At 34.9% G+C, this 22,362-nt stretch overlaps 3 protein-coding genes across 10 annotated transcripts in view; all 3 read left to right on the top strand.

The window, feature by feature from the left end:
* LOC123685826 (cAMP-regulated phosphoprotein 21) overlaps positions 1–10,850 on the top strand; it is a 78,077-nt gene extending 67,227 nt beyond the window's left edge. For 5 of the 6 annotated variants that reach the window (XM_045625704.1, XM_045625712.1, XM_045625705.1 and 2 more), the window contains 6 exons: positions 481–664; positions 2,837–3,357; positions 5,907–6,045; positions 8,980–9,076; positions 9,135–9,183; positions 9,336–10,850. In XM_045625704.1, coding sequence (XP_045481660.1) covers positions 481–664; positions 2,837–3,357; positions 5,907–6,045; positions 8,980–9,076; positions 9,135–9,174 — 981 coding nt within the window. In that variant the 3' untranslated portion in view covers positions 9,175–9,183; positions 9,336–10,850. The remainder of the gene's footprint in view (positions 1–480; positions 665–2,836; positions 3,358–5,906; positions 6,046–8,979; positions 9,077–9,134; positions 9,184–9,335) is intronic. The other variant, XR_006748359.1, reaches the window with a different exon arrangement.
* A 2,668-nt stretch (positions 10,851–13,518) lies between these two features.
* LOC123685803 (putative gamma-glutamylcyclotransferase CG2811) lies at positions 13,519–18,753 on the top strand. Of its 3 annotated transcripts, XM_045625701.1 has the most exons (4): positions 13,523–13,654; positions 15,662–15,853; positions 16,841–17,084; positions 17,152–18,753. In XM_045625701.1, exons 1-4 carry the CDS (start codon positions 13,561–13,563, stop codon positions 17,186–17,188), a joined length of 567 nt encoding a protein of 188 aa, XP_045481657.1. In that variant the 5' UTR covers positions 13,523–13,560; the 3' UTR covers positions 17,189–18,753. The 3 variants fall into 3 exon arrangements, with proteins under 3 accessions (XP_045481649.1, XP_045481657.1, XP_045481659.1); XM_045625693.1 differs by having other exon boundaries at positions 13,519–13,654; positions 16,841–18,753; XM_045625703.1 differs by lacking the exon at positions 13,523–13,654 and adding an exon at positions 13,940–14,012 and having other exon boundaries at positions 16,841–18,753.
* A 1,666-nt stretch (positions 18,754–20,419) lies between these two features.
* LOC123685794 (protein CDV3 homolog) lies at positions 20,420–22,362 on the top strand. Its single transcript, XM_045625682.1, has 3 exons — positions 20,420–20,674; positions 20,783–21,183; positions 21,901–22,362. The coding sequence occupies exons 1-3, from the start codon at positions 20,498–20,500 to the stop codon at positions 22,043–22,045; spliced, it is 723 nt and encodes a 240-aa protein (XP_045481638.1). The 5' UTR covers positions 20,420–20,497; the 3' UTR covers positions 22,046–22,362.

Here is a 22,362-nt window from a genome sequence, read left to right as displayed (position 1 = left end):
TACATCATGCAAAGCTATCCTATGAGGATTTTCTATGTGACTTATTAGCTAGCGAAGATGTCTTTTTTGAAACTAAAATATGAATGAAGAATAGGCCCATAAAACAAATTGCTAACATAACATAACATTGGTTGTTCTCACAGCTCACCTATTTTCGCATGGAGGTAGACATTCAAGTATACATGAAACAAAAGAGAATAGATCTCTTTCAAAAAGCAGGTGTTTGTTAAACATGGATAAACAGGGAACTTTTAACATTATCATTATTATTTGAACACCATTCATTCGAAGACAATAAATTGGAAAACACAGCAATCATGTTGTATAAAACGCACTTATTTCATCTTAATAGGTTTACGTAGTACTCTGAAATTATTATATTGTTCATTTTATCTGTTTTAGATTTCCTTCGATATCTATTTTGGAAACGACTCATTTGTAATATGAAATTAAAAATTATAATATTTAAAAAATTTACAGGATACTTCCCAGATGGTAGAAACAAACTGCAATTGTTATATGGGCAGCATGGATAACCCTCTTCAGTTAGGTGGTCAGATGGTATTCACGCAACAGCCAACATTCTGGCCAAATGGTTCGAATTATTTCCAGAATCAAGGTGGAAACCAACCAAGGTATCCACCTTTATCGCAATCCGCACCAGGTAAAGTTTTCTTTTTTTACACTTCTGACCTACCATCGCATTACCTACATGAATATTAATTGATTTCTAATTTATAGTTTCTCAAACACTTATCACATTTAAATGTTTCAATCAAAGCTCAATGATGAATAATGAATAACCTGTTGCGAAAAAATTTACAAAAATAAAAACAGCATATTTTACAAGAAGTTAAATAGCTTCATCATAACACCCAAGTATTAGTAGCCAGGTTGAAGTATGCAGATTTGGTGGTCCAGATTTTAGTTCAATAACTTTGGCGTCAGGTAGAACAACTTTTTTCATGAAAAGTATTTCATATAAACATATATCCTTACAAGCTGCGTTTTCGAGATATAATGTGTTAATATTTGAGGGAAACAAACCAACCATCATTGATTGGTATGCTGAGTTAAAACATGGTGAAATGACCACCGAAGACGGCGAACGCAGTAGACGCCCAAAAGTGGCTGTCACCGTCGAAAAATCAAAAAAGTTCACAAAATAATTTTGAATGACCGTAAAGTGAAGTTGATCGAGATAGCAGACATTGTGAAGATATCATCTGAACGTGTAAATCATAGCATTAACTATTATTTGTACATGAGAAAACTATGTGCAAAATGGGTGCCGCGCGAGCTGTTAATCTATCAATAGCAACAACGTGTTAATGATTCTGAGCAGTGTTTGAAGCTGTTTAAGGGCAATAAACCTGAATTTTTGCGTCGATATGTGACAATGGATGAAACATGACTCCATCATTTCACTTGTACAGGAACATCTTAATATGGTAGAATCTTGGGCCAGCAAATGGAAAATCAAAATGAATGAAATAAAATCAAAAAAGGTAGACTTCACTTTGAGGAAAGAAGGATGCCCACCAATTCACCTGAATGGCACAGCAATACCAGAAGCAGAAACGGCCAAGTATCTAGGTTTCCACTTAGATACCAGACTTACTTGGAAAGAGCACATCAAAAAGAAAAGGAAACAAGTTGAACTCAAAATCAAGGAAATCTATTGGCTTATAGGGAGAAAGTCAAAACTGTCTCTAGAAAATAAAATTCTTTTATATAAAACAATTATAACTGCAATTTGGACGTACGGAATTGAAATTTGGGGATGCGCGAGCAAGTCCAATATAGCTATCATCCAAAGGTGCCAGTCTAAGATACTGCGTATCTTGGTGCCAACGCACCATGGTATGTTACAAATCAAACACTTCATGGAGATCTGAAAATACCCCCTGTTCAGGATGTCATAAAAACAAGAAGTAGTAAATATCAGTCTAAACTGGAAGTACACACAAATATCCTTTTACAACCTTTAACACAAGTCAACGAAACAAGAAGACTGCAAAGGAAATGGCCAACTGACCTGATGGACTACTAAGAGATTCTCCCAATGGGGAGAATATCTTCACGACATGTTTCATTTTATTTTCTTAAAATTAGCTCATAGAATGTATTCTGATTGCTGATAAATAAACTCTTATAAAAAAAAAAAATTTCACTCCGGAATCCAATCGACAATCTGCTGAGTGGACTGCACACGATGAACCGAATCCAAAGCGAGGAAAAACACAACAGTCAGCTGACAAGGTTATGGCAATCTGTATTCTGGGATGCGCAAGGTATAAAATTCATTGATTACCTCCAAAAGAGTCAGACCATCAACAGCGATTATTATATAGCGTTATTGGATCCTTTAAAGGATTAAATCGTAAAAAACGGCCCATTTGAAGGAAAAAGGATGCTGTTTCATCAAGAATATGCGCCGTGTCACAAATCAATGATAACAATGACAGAATTGCATGAATTGAGCTTCGAATCGCTTCTGCATTCACCGTATTCGCCAGATCAGGCCCCCAGCGACTTTTTCCTGTTCTCAGACCTCAAAAGAATGCTCGCTGGAAAGAAATTTAGCGCCAATGAAGAAGTAATCGCCGAAACTGAGGCCTGTTTTGAAGCGATAGACAAATCGTACTACAAAAATGGTATCGAAAAGTTGGAAGATCGCTGTATCGCCCTCGAAGGCAAATATGTTGAATAATGAAATGGAATTTCGATTAAAAAATATGTTTTACTATGGTAGACTGGGGACTTCTCAATTGACCTGTTACTTCGTTAAAGTCGTAAGTCAACTAAAGTACAATTTCTCTCCTCTCACTTTCAGGTATATCCCCTGGTTTCGTATCATCACAAACGAACGCCAATAACGAAATGGTGTATTCCAACCAACCGCAAATGCAGTATGCTTATACAGCATCTCAACCAACAACTGCCATGTACTCGAATCAAAATCCCATCATGTTCAACCACAACTCTTTTCCAACATCCCAGTATGCGCCACAGACAACTACACCAACAGCACCTTGTTCGATCTCTTCCCAAAGCATGTCGGTGGAGCCTCCGCAACAAGTTTTGTTGTTCAACGATCAACAACGACCAACTAGTCGGACCAATAAATGTATGTCGTACGATGAAGACAATAATGTCGGCAATCAGGCAGGTGGACATGGAAGCCGGTCAAGCAATATTAGGGGATTCCTATTAAATTCTAGTCAAAATAGTACAGCTACCAGTTCTCCTGCTACTTCAGTACAAACGAATTTCAATTCCCAGAACCAGAGGCTGTGCAGGCAATTTTCTGAAAACTCTTCTTTCATGCCGAACAATTTCATGATGATGAGACCTGTAAGTAGTTCAGTATCAATTGATCTAATCTAATCGAAACAATTATCGCATATTCTGAAAATGCTTTTCAAAAAGTATAACAGAATCTAAACTAGAATGCATTCATTAATGGTATATTTGTTTCATCACTTGAGTCTACATGAAAAATTAATAAACTAATTTATTTATTTGGTAGTATAATTCCTTACAATTCATATTTGTTTGCACTTATCAGACATTTCTTCAAAGGAAAAATAAAATATTTGTTAAAAAGCCAAACACAATAAAAGGTTAAAACCAGCTAACAGCGGGACCAAACTGCTCTTACATCATAATTCAAAAGCTCATCAATACTATAAAAAGCACATTGAAGCAGCAGACTCTTAATTCTTTGCTTGAACTCATCTGAGGGCAAGTCCTGAATATTCGAAGTTATCCTATTAAGAAGCTTTATACTCACATAGGAAGCACCACTCTTAGTCTTTCTTGAGCGACATCTTTCCGTTCTAAATTCATGCCTTCCTCGCTTACAATAATCATGATTAGACCCAATAATATCGAAATTATCCCCATTCTTGTGCGCAAATATCAAAACTTCCAGAATATATCATATAAAGAGGGGAATGTTATAATTTTCCTATCTTTGAACAGGGGTTTACAACTAACCTCCAACAGAAACTATTCTGAGGGCTCTCCTCTGCAACGCGAAAATTCTGTAGCGAAAGAAGTAGTTACCCTCACGTCAATATACCATATTTAAAATGCGATTTTTCAAGTGTAAAATAGGCCACCCTCAAAAAACACCCTTGCACAGCTTTATCGCAAGCTGATCAACGTTAACATCCCAGCGTATCGACGAGTCAAGTACGACCCCAAAAATCTTATATCCCCTAACAGATTCTCAACACTTACGTGTCGTAGAGTGAAAAGCCTCTTAACAGTTTTTTTGCTCATTTACAACGTGTCTTTAGTGGTAAAACATTCCTTCAAGAGGAAAGGAAGAGTCCCAGATGCCAAGGAGACTGTTGTATCGTCTGCAAATAGTGTGACCTCAAAGGCGTTAGGATAAGATGAAAGATCATTGATGAAAATTAAAAAGAGGTGATGTCCCAGAACTGACCCTTGCGGGACGCCCAGTTCCATTCTCTTCCGATTTGACCATTTCTCATTAACATAAACAGCCTGATATCTATCAGACAAATAAGCACTTAACAAATCACAGCTGTCACCAGAGCATCCGTAAGCCCCCAACTTCCCCAAAAGGATCAAGAGGGCCACACAGTCGAAAACCCTCGACAGATCAATAAAGGAAGATAGGGAATGGCTCAAAGCACACTAAAGAGTTACTCACAAAATCCATGACAGCGTTAGAAGTAAGAAGTACTTCTTCCCCTTCTATAGCCAAACTGTTCAGAACAAAATAATTTATTTCTCTCAAAATATTCCAGTAATTGAGAAAACAAAAGTGTTTAAAAAAGTGTCAAAAATCTAGATCAAGAGTTAACTACAGGGAAATGTGCCGTCGGAGTTTTCGCTCTTTTTGGAGCCCATCAGTATCGCTTAACCCAACCAATGACCAAATGAAAACAGAGGGTATATATTATCATAATATGTTTGTAGACTTTTGGTCGATTTACCTGTTATTTTTTTTAATGCCACTCACATGAAACTGTAATGAAAATGTCTTCATGTTGATTGAAACAAATGAAATATCAATGAATTTATGAATGATTCAATCATATTACTGAATTGTTGAAAAAATCACTTAGAGATTGTAGAAAATGATTGATTTCAATTCTCTACCTGCTTTCGGATTGATTCTTTGCACTCTTATTCATCAACATCATTATCGATGAGGGAGCCATATTAATTTCAAAATCAGCCATTGTTGTGTCATAGTTCAGGATATGCAAAGGTTATGTATACGGAGTGCTCCTAAATTGGAGGTACTAACAAAAATATCAGATTCCTCAGAGACAGAATCATTCAAAAAGAAGTCCTATAAACATGGGCCCGCAAACGCTTTGTTTTCGAGATATTAAAGTTTATTTTTTCTTCAAGTATTTCTCTCATAGAACCTGCACTCCACAAGATATTCTAATAAAGTTTGGAATAGGTATGAGACGATTTAGAAAGAGAAACTTTGATAAACAGACCCACCAAAAAAATGTTGATATTGAAAAATTCTTTCATATCAGATTGAGTGGATGCAAAACTTTTGAGTCCATACGTAATTTTCTATTTCGTTCACAATGACTGATAATCAAATCACTTTGTTTCACATTCCTACATCAGCAGATATCGGGACTAGTCTGATTATCTGAAGTTGTTGGATCGGGTAACCGGGGCCAATCTAGGTGGCCCGAGGGTGGCTCCATCTGAACTTTGTGGTTTGATCCCTGTTTCGACGTCGACCGTAATAGCACGTTAACGAATTGGATCGGAGAAAAATAGATTCAATGTCAGTCCAGCCTTAGTTTTCAAAATTCGAATAAAAAACCTAAAAAAAAATTATTCTTCATGAATGATGATATGAGTTTGAGTTGGAGTGAATGATGATATGTCTTTAGATAGCCGTCCGATGTTCTACTCCAGGCACCACTAGAAGCAGCAGATCTCCAACCCCAGCCAATGACATGTCACATTTCGGGGCTCAACGAGTAGCCATTCCACAGTCAGTTATCCCTGGTATGCCGGGCATGATCCAACGTAAGTGTCGATAACTTTATATAGGGTGTTTTTTTCGAGGTATATAACTTTAAGTTGGCATTACTGTTCAATTTGGCGACCGATTTAACAGCTGTCAAGTGATTTATTCCCAGTTTGGTTTGGCAATTCATCATGAATAAACTCACGCCTGAACAAATAGTGCCATTTCATTTCGAAAATAATGGTTCTGTGCGGAATACGTATCGCGCACTACGTCCATTTTATTTTGTTCAGCGATGAAGCGCACTTCTGGTTGAATGGCTACGTCAACAAACAAAACTGCCGCATTTGGAGTGAAGCTAATCCTCAAGTGTATGTCGAAACACCGTTACATCCAGAAAAACTGACTGTTTGGTGCGCTTTATGGGCTGGTGGAATCATTAGTCCGTACTTCTTCAAAAACGATGATGGCCAGAACGTTACAGTCAATGGTGATCGGTATAGAGCCATGATTACTTACTTTTTCATTCCTGAATTGAACAACCATGATGGCCAGGAGCTGTGGTTCCAACAAGACGGCGCAACATATCACACAGCTCGTGCCACAATCGATTTATTGAAAGACACGTTTGGTGACCGCCTAATTTCAAGTTTTGGACCTGTGAATTGGCCTCCAAGATCTTGTGATTTAACACCGCTAGACTACTTTCTGTGGGGCTATGCAAAGTCATTGGTCTATGCGGATAAGCCACAAACCCTTGACCATTTGGAAGACAACATTCGCTGTGTTATTGCCGATATACGGCCACAAATATTGGAAAAAGTCATCGAAAATTGGACGTCCAGATTGGACTACATCCGAGCCAGCCGTGGCGGTCATATGCCAGAAATCATATTTAAAATGTAATGCCACAAGATTATCTTGCGGATAAATTAAATTCATGTCAATCGAATAATCCATCGTTGTTTTATTGCAATTTAAAGTTCCATAGCTCTAAAAAAAATCACCCTTTAGAACTTGATTGGAAATTTTGCTTTTATATTGCCAAGAAAAACGGAAAACGATCATGATATTAAGTATAGTATAAAGAAATCCATTATTTTTTCCTATAGATGGCTTTAGTTATCGGTATCTCGCGTTTTATGAGTCCAATCGGGTTCCACTAGTGATTAAATGGTGTTAGAAAGATGAGATTCCATACTACAAAATATTTTGTAGCAGTTTTGTGATTAGTTGACTCGCTTTAGTTTTAGCGCGCGTCAAAGATGGACACTAGCAAAGAGAGTATACCCTATATTTTACAGTTTTTCTTCGATAAAGGCGAAAATGCAAGGCAGGCGGCTGAAAATTTGAATAGTGTTTATGGTACTGTTACAGCCAATCACGCGCAATTTTGGTTTCGTCGATTCCGTTCTGGTCATTTCGATATCAAAGATGCACCACGCACTGGAAGGTCAATTATCGAAAATGTCGATCATGGACCTTGTCGAGTGTGACCGTCATGTATAACCACTGTTTTGATTGCCCAAAAGCTAAGGATTGCATAAAAAACCGTTTGGAACCATTTGCATAAAGCTGGTCTCGAGAAGAAGCTCGATGTATGGGTAGCACACGCTACCTTCGGTCCTCATGGACCTAATTTCCATCTGCGAATCGCTGCTAAATCGAGCAAATTCTACCCATTGTCCCATTTTTGAAGAGGTTGGTAATTGGTTATCACTTACGACAACGTCAAGCGTAAACGGTCGTGGCCGAAACGCGGTGAGTCGGTGGATATGATGGCCAAGCTAAGATTGACCCCAGGAAAGTTTTGCTGTGTGGTGGGATTGGCAGGGATTTATCTACTATGAGCTGCTCCCCTACAGCACAACTGTTAACTCGGAACTGTATTGTCAACAATTGGACTTTCTGAAGGAAGCAATCACCCAGAAGCGGCAAGCTTGGCCAATAGGAGAGGAATTGTGTTGCATCAGGACAACGCCAGGCCACACAAATCGATAGTGACTTGCCAGAAGCTTGGTTCTTACGCATCCACTTCATAGTCCGGACCCGATACCAAGTGATTAACATCGGTTTCTATCCATGGCGAACAATTCTGCTGGTCAAAAATTCGCTTCAACAGAGGCTTGTGAAAATCGACTGTCTCAATTTTTTGCCAATAGGGACGAGGGCTTCTATGAAAGGGGCACAATGATAGTACCTTCAAAATGGCAACAAGTTATTGAAAAAAATGGCGGAATATTTGGCCTAAATCGGATCATTCTAACTGTAGTAATTAAAGCCTTGTTTTTAATGCAAAAATAATGGATTTATTTTTATTACATCTTATATTATGTTTTTTTTTCAGAATCATTCATTTGCTGTTCACTTTTGATTTTGTTTATTGTCAATTTGTAGTCGACTATAGTATCATTGAGGTTTTGAAAATTCCCAGTTTGCTTTTGATCTCATAGTAACGAACATGCTTTTGATTAACGCCAATTTGAATTTGAAGTTGCCAATTTGATTTTGACTAATGCAATTTTGATAACGATTAGCGCCAATTTGAACTTGAAAAGGTATAGATCTAATCTGTAATTTTGAAATTATCAGAAAAACAAAATTTCCAGTCGAATTTTGCCTTTTAAAGAGCTGAACTTCAGCATTCGATATCAGAACCTGCCCTGAAAATTTCCAATTTGTAGGTCTTTCCGTTTGAGAGTTATCGTTATTCTGCTGGACGGACAGAATCAAATTTAAGAACGTATTGGTCATCAGTGATTCGATCCTCATCGTTTGAGACCTTTCCCGAATCAAAATTCGAAAATTACAAACATTTCAACGAAATAGTAGAACAATATTTTCTGGAAATTACCTCTTTCATCTTTATAATAAACATAAATCAACCGAAAGACAAAGCCTACAGGCTATTATGGGAGAAAATTTTGAAAAGACAAGAATCCAGCACATTGTGCAAGATAATCAGAAGAAATTCAGCAGATATTATTTTACAGATGATCCATCATTAGCAACTTTGTCTCAACAACCAGTTTTGAGGTTCTTTAGTCCCCTTTACCAACAAGAAACTCTTAGACCACGCAAACCCACAAAGTGAGTGTTGAAAAAAATAAAATAATCTTATTTCTGTTGAATTTATTTTTTTTTTCAGAAATTTTAGACCAACTGGTTTGCCGCCGAGTGGAAGGTAGAGAATTTTAGTGAGTAAAAACATAATAAATATTGATAGTTGAATCTTAAAGAAAATTAAGAGATGTATTATTTATAATTTTTTGTTTTGAGCCCTCCAAGTTACTGGCTTCATTTTATACCAGCCTACTTGATATTTCTAATGGTGAATTATCATTTCTAGGTATATATAAAAGGGCACCCACAACCAACGAACTAGATTCCGGCATAAGACACCCTTTGTAATTTTCAACGTCAAAGTCTAATAGCTACCAAAGCATTACCTAATAATTTAACATTCATTACCAGTAAGTAAGATCAAACATATCGAATTTCAAGGTTTATTTATAGATTTGATAAAGAGAATATGCTGGAAAGAACAAGAGAAATATATAAACTTCTAGTCAAAATGGAATTAAGCATTCAAAAGCGAATCTGTGTTCATAAAAATCAAGTAATCTTTTATGTAGATACCAAATTATCAAGACATTGTGTTCTTCTATGGAAAATTTCAAATTTTCATGCCATTCAATATAGCGCTGAATCTTCAGCTTAGCTTGTATAAAGCAAAAATCTCTTTTTGCCTTGGTTTGGCTAAGTACTTCGATATCCTGAATAATTTCGTTTTATAATGAATAAGATTCAATCCATAATAGAAATTTATCAAACATTAAAAAAAAACTTACAAAAGAACCACTTCAATTATGCTTGAACTTCGCAGCTGTAGACTTTTATTTGTGATTTGAAAAGGAACAGTAGAAATGTTGTTTCCCTTAATATAAACTAAATACTGAACTATCGACTAACTTATTTCAAATTTCATTTTAATGAAAAAATGTAGATATTTTTTATTGGGTGTAGAAGAAAATGTGAATCACCATACTAAAAAGACAATCCATTATGTTGTATGTAGAAATAAATGTAAATAGTTATATGTATGTGGGTCCACAAAATAAATTTGTTGAGAATTTTGATATTTTAAAAGTGCAATTGAATTCATGTTATTGATATTGAAAGAAATGATTTTCATTCGATTATTCAGCAATTTCGTATGAAAAATAGATGCTCATCTAGTTTTTATGTGCCATTTAATTTCTATGGAAAAAAAATTATATTGCTCTTGAACTTTATCCAAAATAAAAATGAGTGTTCATCTTCAATGATCTCTGAGGTCAAAAGTAAATAATGAAAATGTAATTGTAAAATATTTATATTCCATTCCATTTTCCTAATCTGAGCAATTTTCATTATTCCATCCATTGAATTGTAGTACTTAACATTATTTTATCGAAAATGCTGTATGGGAGATGTGAAAAGCAATTAGAATCTTGTTTTGATACATGTACTGGGTGTTGGAAAAGGTATTTCTATGAAGGTTTGGATATAAGAAGAACTTCATCAAATTTTCCGAATAATTGCAAACTTTGAAAGTCTCAGTGAATAATTTGTTTGAAATTTTCAATTGTTTGTTTTAAACGAGACAAAAACAGAAGTATAGACCTGCACCTAGCATTTTCATAAATTATCATTTGATAGGCTTGAAAAATAAATGTTAAAAATTGATTAGAGATCAACTAGATTAGACTGATTTTGTAGAATGTTAGAATATTAACGAAATTTCTTCTTTATATTGTACTGTTTCAGAATGTTATGTTCTACTGTGCCTCCAACACCTAATAATAAAAAATTTCGTACCAAATTATGTTTTACTTACACCAAACTCCTGCAGTAGTGATTGCAATATTATCTTTGTATTTAGATGATATGGTAAGACAATAGTAGTTTCAAGGCCGGCGTTAGGGGTGAAACATTGAAGCGACATTTACAGGCGCCTCATTTGAGGGGCGGAAATTCGGCCCATTTTGTTGGCCTTTCATATTTCATCCTTGGTTCCCAAAAACAATGGTTGTTCCGTTCCGATGCGTTTGTCAACATTTCCTTCAATAAAAATCTCCGAATCGCCTTTACTAAGCCGCCTGTATAAAAAATAACACATGGCTGATAACCAATATAAACAGAATTCCCTATTACCCTCAATTTAAAAGAGATAAAATCCTTATGTATTTTACAAAGACAAAAAATAACACTATTTTCACTTTCGAATTATTTGGACGCCGAACTTTACACATTCATCGTGTGGAAAATTCCTACGATTTTTCATTCGAAGCTAGTTACTGTTAAATGCGAAATGGTTTCAACGGAACACATTCTGATAACCCCAATTAGTTTTCGAAGCAATACTGAAACTTTGCATGCCCTACCGCCCTTTGTAAGTTGGAGTATGATAGGTAATTTTTATTCTTCGATCGTACGCAGTGTCATGTAGATGTGAAAATTATTAATCGACGTCGAAGAAATCCAGTAATAAATTGAGATGCCTACAGCGACAAAACATAAGGTAAATAGACAACATTTCAAGATTCTTCATTCACTAGAATTGGTTATGAGGGATGTCATGTTGTTATTGAATTGATGCTCTTTCTTTAGGGGTGCTGACAATTTTTTTACTTCAGGCGCCAAAATTGCTCGTGCCGGCCCTGGTTTCAAGAAAATGCAAATGCAAGAATTTAGGTCAAGTATGCAAAACTCGTACTGTGTAGATTATAGGTCGCAATAATGAACATTTCTTCTTTCATAATTGATAATTTAGGTAGATGAATCTTTCCGTTATCGATATTTTCATAATTCTAATTTCATGCTAATTGGGCTTATATTTACTCATTCTTACTTACTTATCGTGTCTAATGCCGGCAGAGTGGCCGGACAGATATTTTTGACCACTAGTTTATCAGCATCAGTGAGTCAAATCTTATCGTTTGAGACCATTACCGGTCTAATATTGTAAAATTACAGAAATCGTGACGAAATGACAAGAAGAGAACCACTTATGTAGTTTAAGACAAACAAGATACTTTCACCAACCAAAAACTCGGCCACTCAAAATTTTGCTGAAATTCGTAAACCAAGAACTTTGATAATTTTCCATCGATTTCAATTGTTTCTACGTCAAATTGAAGATAAATTCATTGGTATTGAACAAACTCCACAAAAGTTTTCCAAAAAGTTGAAAGCTTATCTGTATAAGGTTTAAAAAAACATGTATTTGTAAGCCAATTTCTTCAAATCAATGAATACAAGTTGATGACTGTATTTCTGAGTACAGCGAATAAATCTTTTTTAATATACTGAAATTATTCAAAGTATGCAATTAATCAAAATTGAGATATCGCAATGTATAATAAAGAAAAATATCTAAAAACTCGTAAACATTCCGGCGTATCAACGATAAACCTTTGTTCTGGATAAAGCATTCATGCTTCATACTTTTCATTTTGTTTTATTCACCCCTGTATATAACAAAATACAAAGTAACTCAGGACAGCGAAAACTTTTTTTTTGTTCGAGAGACAGGGTGGCAAAATTTAATTTTTTTTTTTTTCAAGTATTTTTCTAGTAGCGCCTTCTCTTCACAAGAGAGTCAACTTTAATTTGGCATAAATATTTCAATTCCAAGTTTTCATCACGTGTTATGCTAATTTTAAATCTGAGGATGATACTTTTTCTGTGTCCTCGTCTTTCCTCCTGAACTTTTTGGTTTCTTGTAGTTTTGTCGTATCTTCTAGCGATTTCGAGTAAAAAATCAAACAATTATTTAGTAATCCTCAGGAAAACCCCAATTTATTATAAAAATCCTGGTACTCATTTTCCCAATTTGTAGCGAAGATTAATAAAGATTCGATAAAATCAAAAAAAATATTACTACATAAAGAAACACCCTGTATCTCGAAAACAAAGTGTTTGCGGGCCCATGTTTAAGACCTATTTTCTTTAAAATTATCAAAGGAATATCTCATTTTCCTTTGTACTTCCAATGTAAGAACACCCAATATAATATTATACCTCATTTATGTGTATGACTTGTATAAACTATAATTTATGGGAAAACATCATCAAAGAAAAAAAATATTTTATTCTGGCAATGCTAGTAGAAATGGAACCTACATGATTTTCCATTTCGGTCGATTGACCCTGCCGTCCCTCACGAGCTGCCACTGGTTGGTATCGAATATTTCTATTACTGAATTCTTTGGTCTAACCTCATTTCATTAGGAATTAGGAATTAAGATAATGTTTTATCAGTTAGACTGAGGTAAACAATCAGCTTTTGTCTGTTCTTTTTTGCTTGGTGCGAGTTTTAATTTTTTTATTCTGTGTTTGGTTTCTATAATAGTTTTACATGTGTAAATAGTGACAATCTACAGTTTCATTTTCTACATCTGTTGTAGGATGATGCTTCAAAAAAACTCATTCCGTTTCAATTGAGTTATTGAATAGCATTACAACAATATACAGTGTGGAAAAACCAAATGGAATAAATTCATTATCTTGGTTACTGTAGGTACATATTTATGGAAAATCCCGAAACACGTCAATTTAAATTTCAAATTGTCATTCTTCTTCGTAAAAATGCAAACTCTACCTTCAACCCCCTTCGAAAGACAGGTAGGTACAACCCCCTATTTTCAAATGGAAAATATGCGCTTGCTTGTTCTAATCAAAAATGTTATTGCTTTTAATATCATTGCAAAAATCAAATTAGGTCGATCACTTCTGAGATGTTTGTATTTGAGGTTAGGATGTTGCTAAGGCGTTTGCGTTGATTACTGAACATCTACTTCAACATTCATATTTTTTTTGCTAAATTTTGTTATTTTGTATCACTTTTTTGTTCAAGGTAGGGGTCGCATTTTTCTGAAGAAGAATGACAATATAAAATTTTAATTTGAAGGATTTTCCATAAATATGTACAGTAACCAAGATGATGAATTTATTCCATTTGGCATTTGCACAAGGTATAAGAGTAGGTTGCCTTCATAAAATAGTGTAATTCCTCGATCTTTAACCTTTGAAATTCAAGGGTGGCTCACAGTATCAGTGATACAAGACACATTGGTTTTATTACAAATTTCCTATTCGTTTTTTTATTTCTCATATACTGTTCAAGAAATATGTGAGATCTCAATTTATCTTCAGTTTAATAAAATTGAGAATCATTTTAATAACATATATTTATTGAAATGTAGTCATTGAAGACCGTCTCAGTGCAATAAACTTAGTAAATCGCTGGGACAAAAAGTCCTCTATATGGTATACTAATGGATCAAAATCAGAAAAGGAACAGGTGTTGGAGCATATGGGCCTAAAACAAGGATCTCTAGATCCCTGGAAAGTGAGCCTTCTATCTTACAATCCGAGACAGTAGCTGTCTATACTTGCGCCCAAGAGTGTCCCTAAACAAAACTTCAAAGGGGTGCTTATTTACATCACTATGGACAGCCAGGCCACACTGAAGTCCCTGAAATCATATAACTAGTAGTATCTACTGAAATGGGAGTGTCGTAATACCATGAAGCAGCTGACCAGAGGCAATAAAATAACTCTGTTATGGGTACCGGGGCATTGTGGTATTGAAGGGATTGAAAAAGTCGATGAACTTGCAAAAAGGGCCTCAAGGTTGACCAATACAAGACAGCGGTCCAACAATGGGAGAGGGAAAATAGAAAAACCCTCTGGAGGAACAGTATTCCGGGTCTTGCTCAGGAAAAGAAATTTGTGAGCTTTCACCGACCTATATCAGGAAGCTCCTGAAGATACCACGAGCTGAGCTTCGGGAAATGGTGGGACTGCTGACAGGACACTGTCGGTGCAAATACCTTTTGTTTTTTGTACCGTATGGGTAAGTCAGCAGATGAGATCTGCAGGCTCTGTGGAAAGGAGGTAGAAACAGCCGAACACATAGTGGACCACTCATGGGAAAGTCAGTTCTGGATACTCACGAAGTAATAGCCATGGTTCCTAAGGATGTCATCGGTTTCATTGACAGCATCGACGGCATCCCTGGGTTTGTATGAATAGGAAGGGTTAAGAACAAAAGATCAACTTGGTCGCAATTCCCGGCAGGCTAACAGATCCGTAACGACCCCGATTCAATGAAATAATAATAATAATAATAATGACATACTTGGTACTCGGCTGGAGTCATTGCTAAAAAAATGAATTATTATAACGATGTGTTGAAAAGCAGAATGAGAATGTATGTATATTTGGCTGTCAAATTTTGGGAAAACATTTTGACAATAAAAATGTTATAAATTCAAGTTAATCATAATAGAACAAACATAAATTACAATACTAAATGAAAAGGCTATCAACGATAATATATATTTAGTTACTAAGGAAATAATGACTAATTATAAAAAAAATTTTAAAGTCTTTTGAACATCAAAATTCCAGAAAAATCCAGCCCTTGAAAAAAGTATAAACATTTAATAATGTGTTGAGCCTCCACGATATCTTTTGTACTCAAAAACTCTTACTGTACTGTTAAACTCTTTCAATGGGACGATAGATTTCCTCTTGAGGTATCTCATACGTCGATATATGTTCATTAGAAAAAATATTAATTCTGTTGAGAAAAGATTATAATAAACAGCAGAAGTGATGTTTCAGGATTCATGAAAATGGATGTATATCACAAGGTATTTGTTTATGGGACATTGAAAACTGGGGAACCAAATCATCATGTATTCAAAGGAAACATGGAAGGACGCTACAAACTTCTTTGTGATGCAGCAACTGTAGAAAAATATCCTCTTATAATTGGAACAAAATATAATATTCCATTCCTACTCCAGGAACCAGGTGATGTAAATTTGATATTTTCTAGCAATATAGATTGTATTGAGAAAGTAAACTGTGGTAAACCACAGAAGGGATAATTAGTTTTTTTTTTGGTAGAAGACTAGATAACAAATTTATGACGATTTTTACGCATTGGAGGATATTCTGAGAGGGCTTTATTCCGGAAAAATTACATAGCGTAGCGACAAAGATGATTTCGGTAGATCATTTTGGATTTTTCAAGCGTTAAATTAATGAAAATCAAAAAATTGAAAAACAGTTAGACAGGAAAGAGTTTTTCGGTGCTCGATCAAATTCTTATTCGAGTACAGAAAAATCAAAAATGGTCTCAGAGATTCTATTTTTAATAAAACATTGAGATTCATAAGATTTTCAATTAAATAAAAAACACAGCATTTAGCTATGTTATCTGAAACACCAACCAGATGAAAGTACGCCACTTCTTACAAAGTAAACCATAGATCTACGTAGTATGACTTATATTCTAAGCAGGGCTGCCACCAGATAATGTAGCACCCTGGCAAAATAAAATTTCGCCGCTATGCTTCACCTAATTTATATGAATCCTTCTTCTCAGGCATCTTTACAATTTCATATGAAATCGTATTTTTTAACTTAAAATCTCCTTGTCAAATTTATCATACGACGTTTTTTCAATTTCATTAAAAAATGTCCTGCATTGTTTAAAAGTACGACGCTCTAATTTTAAGTCTTTGGTATAAAAAAAACGTCGTTCTTGAAGGTGTAAAAAGTCTTTGACTTTGCGCCCCTACAATTTGGCGCCCCGTCAAAATGTCCGTTATGCCGCTCCTGGTGGCGGCCCTGATTCTATGTCTGATAGAATCCTACCTCGTGTAGCTTTTTATTGTAATATTGTTTTATTGTTATATATTAATGCTAGCGTTTAGATCGGTTTTTGTACATTCGATTATTTTTTCCTCGTGCACACCAATTTATCATTATAATATTTTCAATTTTAACAAATAGGAACGGGACACAATGTAAAAGGCGAGTTATATGAAGTGGACGATAAAGTATTGACAGTTCTGGATGAACTTGAAGATCACCCAAATTTTTACGTTAGAGAAGAAGTTGATGTTATCTCAAGCAAGGACTCCAACATTCACAAGGCATGGATTTACTTCATCAAGAATTTCCAGAGGCGTCTACTGAACAATATAATGTTGGAATGCTATACAAACAATGGTCAATCACCGAAATACGTTGAAAGGTATCTAAGAAAAGGAGAAAATTTCAGTTACGATGAGGTTTTGAATCGATAAATTTTATTTTCACAGTGAAGAGGCGACGTTGGACGATTTGCACTGTGCTTAGAGACATTACAGGCCACTGGTTCAAATAAATCATTGTTCTTTATGGATTCGGTCCTCACTTCATGGAAACTGATTTGTGAAAAATAAACTTAATTTCCACATAATAATAAAATAATAATACTGCAACAAAGATGTTTGTAGATAGTGTATTAAGAGGGAATGGTACCACTTGACTGGTCAGTTCAAAACTTAAAGGGGAATAACTATTCTTGCAGATCACCGATTTGTATGGGGTTTTCTGATCATTTCTTCAAACAATGATCTGAAAGGCAGGGACGGGCTATTTTTAATTTGCGAATGAAAAAACAAAAAAAAAAGTTGGTAACTTTTCGTTTTCCGCAAAGGAATTGATGATATGGATGAAAGGGCTTATCACTGATTTATTTTAAAATTATTCGTAAAAAAAAAACTACAGAAAAACATCTCAAAAGAGCTGAAATCACTTCGTAATAAAAAAGAATAATCGACCGTCGTATAGTGCTGCCCCTACTTTATAAATTCGCAACGAATCACCAGATTCTTCAATACTACCTACAATTTGATAATTCCGGCAACGTTGCTGCGTTATGAATCAGTTCTCAGTTAGAGTCGTAAACAGTATGTATTAGGTGAATAGAAAGATTTCCAGCTTGTTCGTTTCTTTTCGAAAGTTTGAAGGTATGAACAGATCGACGCGGGACTTCGGGAACGGGGGCGATGCGTTCAGCGGGCAGATTGCATAGCATGCACACCTACGCGAAAATAATGAGACACGATTATTAGTATGAATCTAAAATTATGTATGAAAATGACAGTTTTTCGGATGAAGAAGTTTTACTGCTCAAAGGCGTTGATTTCCATCCCACAAAAGTTTCTTTCCCGCTCCCGCAGTCACGCGTCGGTCTGTTCATACCTTTATTCAGTTTAGTTAGCTGTCAATTCTTTTCGATATGGATAACAAGAGATTCAAGGATTTATTTATTCTGATCCTATTACTTGCTTTTTGGGAGTATCATGTAAAAATATCAAATTTGTCGATCCTAACTGATATTTCTGACAACTTCGCAACCCTCTCTAAAATCGGTTTTATTGCCCATCATAAAAAGCGAGTTATTCCTTTCAAAACATCTGGTCAATCCGTCCTAGAAAGATACCTAATACCATCTCTGTACCTGTCTTTCGAGCTCGAAGTTGCTGCATTGCCAAATGTTCGAACAACCGTTCGTACAGTTCGCTGCGATTTCATTGGCTGGCGTGTAAGAATTGAATGCCGTCAAACGTATCTGAATTCTTAGATGTGGTAGAAAAGGACGGAAGATCAGAAGAACGTTTGAGATTGCTCCACTCATCCTGAAAAGTGATGGCATCTCAGAGGGGCTGGAGGGAGCTGAATAGGTAAACTTTGACAGATGTGCTCAAACGCACGTGGTACCATTACCTCTTAACGAACGTCTATCTAAAATTACAATGTTGGAATAAACATGTTAATGTAAACCTACTGGAAAATATATTGTATTCCAATTTGAATTACATATAGATAATATTTATTAGTATGTATTTGAAGGAAATATATTTTTAGCAAATTTATTGAAGATCTTTCGGAAAACTATCGCCCTTTTCAGTGGCGTCTCCATAATTTGAGAAGTAGAGAAGCAGCTGTAACTTTGTGCGGATATTTCAAATTTTATGAAGGTCTCTACATATTTTACAACAAAGTTCCCATTGAAAAATCATTCTTATCCCCACTGAAATTTCCATAGTTATTGACGTTGTGCAATTTGTAGAATCATGAAAATAATAAATATCCTTGGCATGGAGCTTCTCTGAAATCTTTGAGGGTTGCCAAATGAAAAAATTGATTTTCATATTGCTACATAATAAAAACTGAAAATGAAGAGTTTTTCAAGGGTATTCGTAATGTTATATACATATTTTGACCTAGAACATCAAAACATTTGGGAATTTATCCGAGATCTATACATTAAACAGAATGCCTCGTAACTTTGAATGAGGATACCAGGTGACGTCACGAATGGTTGAGGCTGATTGGTTGAAAGTTACGAGGCAACCTGTCTAATCTATAGACCTTGGCCAATGGCGATTAGAATACCGGATGGCGCGTTATCCCATTCTTTAACCTAAGTTACGAGACAACCTGAGTGATTATTACTCCTTAGAAAGAGGTGTTTTGGTAGCGAATTTATATCTTAAAATAAATTCGCTTCCAAATATGGCGACCGCTACGGAGAATATTCTACGGAGTGGAATTCAGTAAAATGCGTTCAGCAGAAAATCCTTAGAATAATATAGCTGCGTTCAGCGGACTAGGACTTTAACAGACTCTGCCGAATGCCATTATCCGCCGGTCATTAATTGAATACTAGGTATTCAGATTCGGTAGTTTACATTTATCAGTCAGTTGCAGCGTTTACCTGATTTTTTATTTTTTTTATTAAACATTTAAATATGTAAATATTACTTTATAGTTTCTCTTGCACCATGTTGTGGCCTAATCAGCAAATACACTAAACAGGCAAATTTGGACATTTATCTTCCCGATAAGTTTTAAACAGAAATCTGAGAAATCCATTCAACAAAACGCATATGAATTATAGATATAACCATAGACATTATTTCTCTATGGAAATTGGAAATAACCTGATTGTGTCACATTTCCTGTTAATGTGTTGGTTTTGTGAGAACATTCAAAATTGAAATAAGTATTCAGATTATGAATTTTCACTAAATTATAATTTATAATAATAATTCATGTTGATTTTGACATCACAAAAGCACAGAACTAAGAAAATTAAATTCTTGATTTCTCGTCGTACCGTCGAAATTATGCAATGCTGCCAAACATATCTTCTGTTTACCTAAACCACAGACTAATCTGTGCCTAAACATTGGTGATAAAAGAGCAGTGAGGGGGAGTATTATCACAGACTAAGTCTAGTAATATGTGGTATTATACCACGGTATAGAAACACAGTATAGTTTCTATACTGTGATTCTACCCTTTGAACAGAATTATTTTCAAAAAAGAAAAATTTGACATATAAAAAATTTTGGAGAATGGTATGTCTTTATTCAATTCTCAAATACCCCTTTCAAATGTGAAATGCGAAAATGTCAGAAAGGTTCAAATCCTATTGCACATTTGAATACTTTATTATATAAAAAAAAAGAACTACTGACCTTTTATGGACAAGTGTCAATCAAGTATATCGGTAAGGTAGAAAACTAAATATTTCCAAATTGTTCAGGTTCTTTTCAACTTTCGATTACTTGTGTAGTGTACGTATTGTTGTACGGTTATATTTTCTGAATTATGGCAGATTTAGACGATTTTTTCGCTAAGAAAGACAGAAAAAAAAGCAAAAGTAATAAAAAATTTTCCACAACTGACGAAGTGGCAAAAAAGTTAGAAGATAATGCTAAGAAAACGGAAATAAAAAAGAAGCCGGAACGTCCAGCGGATGGAGAGGAACCCAGCACACCTGAGGTGGTAAGTTACTATACTTTGTTATATAGGTTATTCGTTACAAAATTCATGTCGAACAACATATTGTTGCTAACATTTTAAGGAAGCCATATTGACACATTCTCATTATAGGAACAAGATGAATGGAAAGAATTCGAAGAGGAAAAAAAGGATTATACAGGTTTAAAAATTGGTAATTTAAGTATTAACCCGAACAATGATGGAAGTCAAGGAAATACTGATTCAAATTCAGAACAACAACAAGGAGAGGAAGGAGATCAACAATCTGATAGAAAGGCTGGTCCCTGGAAAAAGATTGAAGATATGGAGAATGCTGCACCACCTCCTCCTCCTCCCAAAGTTGAAGAAAAGCCCAAACCTCAAAACAGAACTGGAACGGGAGCTTATGTCATTCCAAAATTGAGGCATCAACAAATTCATAATCGAAACCCCAAACCTGTTGTAAGGGGAGCACCTGATGTTCATAATGAGGAAATGTTTCCTACTCTGTCGAAAACTAATGAAACGAGAAGGTTGGTTCCTTATTTATCTGTATCGTTTGATTATTGTTACCTTGATTTTATACTTCGGTAATCTTTTCTTTGAGAAAATTTTCGAAACAATTATTCTACAGTCAAATGTCATGATTTTATGCTGTCTGTCAATCTCTATTAGAGATGTTGAAGTTTTTGTTGAATCTTCTTCTTTAACAGCTTTTTATGTTCTACTCATCCTTATGCTCTGCAAATAGATGCTAATTTTTAATCATTTTAATATAATACCATCAATTTAAAAAACCAATTCATCTTACCACAATTATCTCATTCATTAGGTTAACAGTGTTCTTGATTTGTTTTAGAATTCTCACCTTGAGAATACTTGAATACTCTCAATTTTATTAAGAGTATACCACATCTGCCTCATGGGCAGAATATTGTACCTTCAGCTAGTTGAATTATATCTAGCAAATCATGACAAATTTCAGATAGTCTTAAATGGCAAAGAAACTTTTAAGCATTAAATAATGAAAGAACTCATTGTAAGTAGCCATTAAAAATGATAATAAGATTAGCCAGATCAAGACTTCTCTGGATTAGAAATCCGCTCAATTAATTCAAGGAATAGAGACTAATTGGATATTGGCACTGATATTCCATTTGCCAATGATATTCATCCGATATGATTGTATTGGGTAGTGAAAAGTTCATTCTAACATTCATTATCTCTAATAATTTTTCTTATTTTTTCAGATCTAGAAATGAAGGGAGTTTTGAAGTTGTGCAACACAGCAAATCGAGTTCATATCGGCATTTGGAACAAACAAGGATGAATGCTTCAGAAGGACCTAAGTTAACTCTTGGAAATCGTTTCAATAAACTTAGCCATGATAGCTAATGTTTTGTACAGTATAGGGACATATTTGAAAAAAAAAACGCGAAAAGAGGTTCAGGACTTGAGATTTTATTGTTTTTATCTTCCTATTTCCAATACTGTACAGAGTGGTTCTATATAAATTTTGAATGAACTTAATTGCTTTTTCCCAACATCGATATGAAGAACTTTGTATCCTTGTAAATTTGAAGTGAGTACATTTCGATAGAAAATTACTAAGGAAAAATTTATTTATATAAATGAACTGATATTTGTTATGTGTTGTGAAAATACTTCCTATTCATTGGTTCACAAGAGTGTCAATAAAACTTTGAAATGAA

This window comes from Harmonia axyridis, chromosome 1 (genome assembly GCF_914767665.1).
Source record: "Harmonia axyridis chromosome 1, icHarAxyr1.1, whole genome shotgun sequence".
Lineage (NCBI taxonomy): Eukaryota > Metazoa > Arthropoda > Insecta > Coleoptera > Coccinellidae > Harmonia > Harmonia axyridis.
This window is presented reverse-complemented; position numbering and strand designations above follow the sequence as displayed.